The sequence below is a fragment of the Archocentrus centrarchus genome, chromosome 10 (assembly GCF_007364275.1).
Source record: "Archocentrus centrarchus isolate MPI-CPG fArcCen1 chromosome 10, fArcCen1, whole genome shotgun sequence".
NCBI classification, from domain to species: Eukaryota; Metazoa; Chordata; class Actinopteri; order Cichliformes; family Cichlidae; genus Archocentrus; species Archocentrus centrarchus.
This window is the reverse complement of record NC_044355.1, coordinates 20,063,076-20,071,887: the sequence shown is the minus strand read 5'-3', so window position 1 is coordinate 20,071,887 and position 8,812 is coordinate 20,063,076. Positions and strand designations below refer to the sequence as shown.

At 43.8% G+C, this 8,812-nt stretch overlaps 1 protein-coding gene across 1 annotated transcript; it reads right to left on the bottom strand.

Annotated features, from left to right (window-relative positions):
• Positions 1-1,326: 1,326 nt before the first annotated feature.
• On the bottom strand, positions 1,327-4,760 carry kctd12b (potassium channel tetramerisation domain containing 12b). The gene is made up of 2 exons (XM_030740040.1): positions 3,171-4,760; positions 1,327-2,894 (listed from the first exon to the last, which is right to left on the bottom strand). The coding sequence occupies exon 1, from the start codon at positions 4,039-4,041 to the stop codon at positions 3,190-3,192; it is 852 nt and encodes a 283-aa protein (XP_030595900.1). The 5' UTR covers positions 4,042-4,760; the 3' UTR covers positions 1,327-2,894; positions 3,171-3,189.
• Positions 4,761-8,812: the final 4,052 nt, after the last annotated feature.

The window sequence follows — 8,812 nt, the reverse complement described above, 5'->3', positions numbered from 1 at the left end:
GGAGACACATCGAGAACCTGCTGCCTTTACGAGCACACGAGCAGGCATGCTACACTTTTCAGCCACGTTTCACAACACAGATTAAAAAAAGAAAGAAAGAAAAACAGCATTTCACCACGCACATTTCGTCTGGCCTGTGGATCTTGCTGCTGCTGCTCTGAATGTCAGTGTCTGAATGCCAAAACTTCACACGTCTGCTGCTGAATGTTGAATCTCAAGGAATTCGTGGAGGTAAACGCGGAGAAAAGGTTGAGGAGGCCAGCACCTGAAATTTCACACGAGGCTTTTTTTTTTTTTTTCCATGCTCGCGCTAATGACTGACCTTGGCACTCCCGTGTTGCCGTAGTGCGCCGGAGGACAGTGACAGAGGAATGCTGCCTGTGACTGTGTTTATTTGGGCTGGAGAGACACTGCAGGCACAGTATTGTCCTGGTCTCTGAGGATTTGTCATGCATTCCAGAGCGGGAAGAAAAAAAAATTTTTTTTCTCTCTGTACCCAAGTCAGAAAGCAACATGAATCTTTCACAAAGTTTTATGAAGCTCATTAGCTATGCTTTTATCTAGGCCAGAGTAAGATCAGGTTTGCAGGTCTTATACTAAGATAATTAGCATGTGATAATCGCTTGGTAGAGAACTTCTGAGTCAGGGTTTATAAAATGACATGTGACTGCCTCACCTACATACACATAAGTCTGGTTATTATTCAAGTGTAAATTATTATGACTGCTTTGCCCTCAGTGAAAATACTTCTTTTTTTACTGACAATGCACAAAAATCATTTCTAGTCTCTCAGAAATGGATGAGTTGTTGCTCTGCAGGAGGTCTTAAATACTACAGGAGTCCTGAATTTTAGATCCAATCTTTAAGATTTCCACTGCACAAAGAAATTAGGTCAATTATTGGCAACAAAATAAGGGTTTTGTAATCTGTTTTAACAGGGTCTGTTATCTGTCCTCGTTTCTATCCTGGCTCAGTTTTCTGGTCAAGTGCTCCACAGTGGGAAAAAAGTGGGAAAGCAGATGGAAGGATGGAGGACATGGTGCCTCAGGGCTGAGCGCCGAACATTTAATATGAAGGAGAGTTTGTGTCCAAGGACATCTCCTTTGATAGGAAATGCTGAGATGAAAATTTGAATTGGTTTACTTGTGATTGACTCGCATTGTCGCCGAAAATTAAAACGCAAAACTGCAGTAATGGGAAGGCATGTGCTATTTTCATCATAGTTTGTGCTCCCTGCTATTCAAAAGCTGGAAGAAAAAATAAATAAATAACCCATTTTCTTCGCCATTGCTGTTGTTGTTGGTAGGAATGGAAATACAAGCAGAATGGAAAGAAAGCATATTTTATTTGACAAATCAATTTGCTTTTGGTAGAACACTCTTAATATCAGTGTTGTCTACGCCTGCAGCGACGCACTGCAGCAGCGTCTAACATACTGAGTCGGATGTCAACAACACTTCATCACACTGAAACACAACATTGCAATTTCTAGACATTTCAGAATACATTTATTATAACTGTCAGACACACGCAGACTCGACACCTTGTCGCTGGGTGAAATCCTGCACTGCACTGCCTCGCTGGCTGTTCCTCGAGCAGTTTTACATTAAACCTCTTATTTGTCCTCATTTTGTGTATTTTCCTCACTGTTTCAGGATTTCTGTGTAATCTGGTTGGTTCCTTTGTTGGATTGAAGTGTCCTAAGTTTATTTTAGGCTGAGGTATATGATGTGCAGACCTGTCCTGAGGCTGTATCTGGAACTGACACTCCTTTCTAAGCCGATTGTGCATAACTAGAGTTACACCTGCTCACTATAAACTGCCCTTGCCACAGCGGTGAGAAAACACTGGGCTTCAGCTGGCTACAGTGGATCCTACCCTTTCTCATGGATATTCACTTACAGAAAGAGAAAGCTATAGTCAAATATGCAGCTACTTCAACTAATACCAAACCGAGTATTAAGAGTAACATTATCGTTTACAGGACACCCCAAAACATGATCTGCTGTGGCAACTACTGCTTTCTTCTTTTGGAAACAACAGGAAGTGATGGTTCAAGAAACATCCGATAACATCTGAGATCAAAATCATCTTTAAGGTGTAACTGGACAATTTTAAATTTCAAAGAAGCACAATAAATGGAAAAAAGAGCAGTGGGCCATTAGTGATGTAACACCTTCCATCTTCTCTGCCCCATCAGTGTGGGTGATTAAAATACTGAATGCTCCACTGCACAGTCAATACACACACTTCATCCGGCAACCTTTTTCCCCCCTCAAGATCTCTTGATATTTGAGCTTTAATAGTTTTCCAACATTTGCCACACAACCTGTTTTTTTGTTTTGTTTTGTTTTTTTTGGAGACCACCACACAACTTCATTCTGCTTTTTCAAAATAACTTCACTGCATTCATTTCCCTTCCGTTCACTCCAAACAACAGCTGAACAGATTAACTATGGCACGTTCCCAAACCACATGGTACTGGACACATTCAATAAAAACTGAATGAAATTAGATTACACTTCCTTTTTTTGTGTGTGCTGAGGTTTCTCACGTCCCTCAAGGCTGATAAGATGTCCAATTATTTGGTAATTTAGTTCAAAGGAGCAGGAGAGAGTCCGATCTGCTTGAATAAGCAGGCAAAATAGAGCACTGTACATCACGGCAACTCTTTGAAGCCCTTTCCCTTATGCCCTTATGACTGGTTCAGTAGTCATATAGACACACTGATGTTTTTATTAAACAAAATTAGCTCTTGGATACAGAATTGTGCTTTACCAAGGCAGATGCATTACATAGAGAGTACAAAAGGAGATTAGAAGGTATCAGTCTCTGCAGGAAAGGCTGTGGGGTTGCTGTGGTTCAGGGCTGGGGACTACACCTAGATGGAGCGGCGGCTTAAGCAAGGGCAAAAGTTTGGCCTGGGGATGAGGGGGATGAATTTGAGGTTGAAGGGGAAGGCTGCAGGTTCGATCTGCAGAGAAGGTATGAAGAGTCAGAGCAGCAGCTGGGCACTGTTCACAAGATAAAAGCTGGAGGCTCTAAAGAGAGATGGAAGGGCACAACATCTACAGTACATCTACTGGTGCAGAAGCCATCAGAGAGAGAAAGACAGGATGGCTGGAGGCTGGAGGGGAAGGGGGTTCTTGGATACAGGGTGAGGGGACCGGGGAAACAAAGCCGATAGTCTCACTCACGGTAGAACACATATTCAGTGTAGCTGGTCCAGATCTTGTCGTCCGTCTGCTCATGGGCAAAGGCGCAGGTTCCTGTGGAATTACAGGCCACCATGTGAAAGCCTGCATCTGCCAGCTTGTCAAAAGCCTGCTCCAGAAAGGTGAACTTGAGATAGTAGCGGGATGTGTAGCGCTCAGGGGGGCGGTCAGGGTCACGGCTCTCGTTCAGCGTTTCCCCAAACACCTCTTTGGCCAGGGAGGTCTTCCCACACACCATGATCCGTGCCACCCGGCGGAATTTGGCATCCGTGTGGCTGTCACGCCCCAGGGTGTAGGAGCCTCGATATCCAATAGTGATGAAACCAGAACGTTTGCCATCCATGGCACCAGGCACCAGGCTGGCACAGGCAGCAGCAGCGGCACCCAGAGAGCCCAGGGTACGGGCGGTGTCAGTTCCAGGTGAGGAGTCCTCTGTGTCACTAGGACATCCCTCGTCACCAAGGGAGTTCTGTTTGCTGATTTTGGGTGCCAGAAGCTTGACGAGCTCCGGCAGGTTGAAGAACTCAGCTTCCCTCTGCAGACGTCCGCGCTCTGGGAAGTGGTCTGGAAGGACCAGCTGCTGGTCGCGCATGTAGTCCAGGATGTAGCGAAAGAGGAAACCGTCACGGTCCACAAAGAAGCGCCCCTTGGTGTCCCTGGCTAGTCCTTTGGCTGACTTTTGAGTAAACATCTCCCACAGCAAAGAATCTGGCACGCTTGTGAGGGTAGAGTAGCGGGTTATGTACACCTGCCCACCAACATTGAGCTCTATGATCTCCGGGAAGGGTATCTCCTCCGCAGATATGCCACTATCTGGCAAAGCCATGTTCCACTCCTGCCACGCTGGTCCGCTTAGATGCAACTCTGAAAACTTGTTTTAGTGAAAGTTCAGATCACGGAGCAATGGTTTCGTCCCTTCACGGTGAATGGTGTGGCCTGTTGCCTGTCAAATTTCAGGTCCTGCTACAGATCGTGTGAGCTAGTGGAGCTGCTAAACTGCGGTGCATTACTGGGTGTGCGCGAAAAAAGAAAAAGAAAAAAGAAAAAGAAAGAAAACGCTCACATGAAAGCTAGCAAAATTAATCCTGTCACACGCTCCTATTCTAACTACAGTTTTCTTTCTTACTTACTAAAACATAGCGCACAGTGGTTCAGGCAGCGGGGAACGGAGCCGTTATGTCCAAGTCCTTTACGCGCAGATAGGAGGATGAAATTCTGCTTTCCGCGCCGGTTCTCTGGTCAGGAAATGGACCATTTGCACAACTACTCATTACGAATTCTCTTGCTCTAAGCTTAGTCGGCTATCCTGGCGCAAACAGGATCAGGTGGCCCAACTTCAAATAAACAATTCATAGTCGGTCATATCCATAGGTGGCAGCTGCGTGAAAAGCCACGAGACGAAGACGGCGTTCCAAATGTAGTGCGAGGCAATAACAGTGAATAAAATGATCTCTCTCGTCTCCATCACTTTAGCTGCTGGTCAGCTGCTCAGACCCTCCGCTCCTGTCTCGTGCCAAACTGTAACTTAGCTGCAGCGTTACGCGGGATACGGCGTTATCCCTTACGGTTAACCACGCCCCGCGGTGACGCGCCTCTGCTGTGATTCAGCTCAAAATACCCAGTCTTCTAGGAATAAGCCGGCAGCACCTTTCCTTTAGTCTCCCAGTGGGGTCACGGTTATAATTTTGCTATTTTACTCAAAGTTCGGCTGAAATAACCAATTAATGGCTCCAGTTTAGTCAGTGAGCTCAACAGATCAAATCAGCAGCGATCGATAAGATAAACTGCGCCGCTGCCCGGGTCTTATTTTTGCTGGAGTCTCATTCAAACTCAAACTCATCCGCTTACTTAGAAAATTTTTATATTTTTGATGCAAACGTTTTTTTTAGACACGCTCACAGCGATCAGTGTAGTCCGTCTGTGCTAGAAGGATGGGATAACAGTGACCTCTAGTGAACGCTCAAGAGGAAACTGTTTCTCCCGCTGAAGATGAATAACAACCAGGAAATTCTGATTACAAAAATATGAAGAGTTGTCACTGGAGAGGGTCAGTTTTGTTCTCTAGTTTAAGCAGTCCTTCACTCAGAAAGCTGTTTTTGTTTGTTTGGACTTCACTGTGCAGAATGATTTATGAGCAGAGGTTGACACTGCTGAAGGCGGAAAGTTTCTCTGCTCACCTGAGATCTGAGTTAGTGTGATGTGACCATGAAGCCTACACAGCTATGATGCTGAAACTAGAAACAACCAGGCCACATCACACACTTTTTACTAACGGAGGAGACATAGTGCATGCACAACACTATATATGCATAGTCACATATAAATGTGGTATTCACTGAGTCATCTATTTTATTGCGCATGAATCAATATTGTTATCATCAGAGGGTGTTTTTATTTTTAGGTCTTAATAGTGCCAGGAGATCTTTCATTAATATATACACTAACCGGTCACTTCATTAGGTACACCTGTTCGACTGCTGTTTAATGCAACTGTTTATTCAGCCAATCACATGACTGCAACTTAGCACATTTTGGCAAGAAGACATGGTCAAGACAACCTGCTGAAGTGAAAACCAAACATCAGAATGAGGAAAAGGGTGATTTAAGTGACTTTGAATGTGGCATGTTGTTTGTACCAGAGAGCCTGGTTTCAGTATTTCAGAAACTGTTGATCTGCTGGGATTTTCCCACACAGCCATCTCTAGTGTTTACAGAGAATGCTCCAAAAAAGAGAAAATATCCAATGAGCAGCAGTTCTCCGGGTGAAAATGCCTTGTTGAGGCCAGAGGTCAGAGGAGAATGGCCCAATTGGTTCGAGCTGATAGGAAGGCAAGAGCTACTCAAATAACCTCTTGTGACAACCAAGGTATGTGGAAGAGCATCTCTAAACACAGAACATGTCAAACCTTGAAGCAGATGAGCTACAACATCAGAAAACCACACTGGTTGCCCCTCCTGTGAGCTAATAACAGGAAAGTGAGGCTATAGTTCCCACATGTTCATCAAAACTGGACAATAGAAGATTAGAAACTGTCTATTTCACAGAATTTGGTGTAAACAACACAAAAGCATGGCTCCATCCTGCCTTGTGTTAAAAGTTCAGGCTAGTACTGGTGGTGTAATGGCATGGTGGATATGTTTGTGGCACACTTTGGGCCCTTTGAACCAACTGAGCATTATTTACACACCACAGCCTACCCGAGTATTGTTGCTGACCATGTCCATCCTTTTATGACCACAGTGTACCCATCCTCTGATAGCTGCTTCCAGCAGGATAATACATCATGTCCCAAACCTCAGATCATCTCAAACTTGTCTCTTGAATATGACAGTGCTCAATGTAATCAGATCTCAATCCAATAAAGCACCTTTGGGATGTGGTGGAACAAGAGATGTGCAGCTGACAAATCTGCAGCAACTGATTGATGTTATCATGTCAATATGGATCAAAATCTCTGAGGAATGTTTCCAGCATCCTCTTGAATCTGTGCCATGAAGAATTCCAAGAACTGTACTTGACAGGTGTACCTAATAAAGTGTCTGAAATGATCCCAACTCAGGGTCTGCTTACTAGGTTGTTCTGGGGCTTTGGGTCACTATCAAAATCACGTAGGAAAATTGTCATCTGAAACTAGAAGTCCACTTCCTAGCTTTTAGACTTTTTTTTTTCTGATTAAACATCAAAGTTTAAACACACCATTAGGCAACACGGACCTGTGCAGTCAACAGGCTACCCAGACTCTCTCTCCCTCTCTTTTCCATTTCAGCTGTGTCCACCACACAGACCCTTCACTGACAAATAAGCAGGCCAATTTTGCCTCTTTCCAAGCAATCTGGCAGTAATTTCCCCGAGGGCCTTTAGTCTCCAGCTGGCTTGCTGTGTAGCAGCCTCGCGCGACAATCTGGATTGGACGACTCTGGTTATGTGGGCCACCACAGGATCTGGAGGTAATGTGGCAGCGCTGTCTGCCAATGAGATGAGTTGATGAAGCGGTCCCGGCTCCATTTGCTGCTCATCTTCACTGAAATATGCAAGAGCAATATGCTGCCTAACACCAGAGTCCTGCGGAGTCCAGACCAATTTATATCCCACAACAAAATGCTCCAACGCAGAACCATGTCTAAATATTTGGAGTTATTAACTACTACTGACCCATGCCAGTGACTGAAGATGACTCTGTTAATATAAATACAGTATTTGTGCATGAATCAAAATCTTTTTTTCTTTTTTGTTCCAATTTTACTGCCCATTTCATCATTCCAATCACATCTACACCACAGACCAGTGATCCTGAGAACTCTGAACAAAATGACTACATCAAATAAATTAGTTTGACCTTCTGTAACGGTTGGATTATCTGTGTACGTCTGTCAATTCTCATAACACTGATGGCCTTCTGAGGCTGTTAGGTGTACTCTGTGTGTGTTTGATGCTCCACTGATTTAAAATGGACAGAGAAGTAGCTTGCAACCCATGGGAGAGAGACAGAGGTTTAGCGTGCTTAGGCAGGAAATGGGAAAATGTGCTTAGTGTTGCTCAAAATGTATGAATTCAGAGAAAAACAACCCAAGGGGCTCCTCCGAATTGGCGGATGATGTGATGTCGTGACAAAAGGACGGTTAACTCAAAGAGGATTTGTCTGCATATTGATCTCTGCATCCTCAGCAGTTTCTGCTGACAGCGGCACCCGTGAGTGATTTATGAGATATTTTGTGAGTCTGACCAAAAACAGGACGAGCTGTTGCACCCGTTTTTCTCAGGTGTTTGTAGTGCTAGTGTAGACCCATCTGTAAAGCCTCATTTCCCTCACTAAGAAACATCATATATCTTTCATGACAGCGGGATATATCTGCAACATGTCACTGAGATTTTAGTTCTATTTTGCAGAATAGAATTAAATGAACTTTATTATTCAGCTGAGGCAGTAAATCGTCTTTGGTCTCACGTGGAAGGTGGTTTTAAAAATGAGCCTGTGATCCTCGATAAAGTCTGAAAATGCATTTGTTTGTTTAATAATGACTCGAGGTTGACAGTTTTATATTTATATTATAGCTACACAACACTAAAATTAAATCAAAGTGGATATTTAATTAGGAAAGCCAACTCCCCTCTGCAGCCTTCACACACCCGTCCCAAACTTTTTGATTGGATCAGTTTGTTCCTGACTGAGTCACTCCTTTCCTTCTCTTCAAGTGTCTACACACAGTTTTTAATTAGGCTGTTTCCTCCTTCTCTCCCAAAACAAATGAAATTTTCTCAATTAAACATGTCTTTGATGAACGTGGTTCAACATTCATCACTATCTGCTATCAATCTTTCCCTTCTCGCCTACTCCTAATTCTGACTTCTAAAATTCAGCTAACAATATGAAGATATCCTATTTCAAATTTAGGTTTAACAAAAGGAAAGACATAGTCCATACATATAGTTAGAGCTATAAAGAACTACCTTCAGTGACCAGGAGAACAAGGAATTCCTGCAAAAGATGGCATGTGGTGTGGGCATATTTATTTTAGCACATGGGCCCCTTAGTACCAACCAAGCATCGTTCAAACACCACAGACCACCTGATTATTGTTGCTGACCATGCCCATCC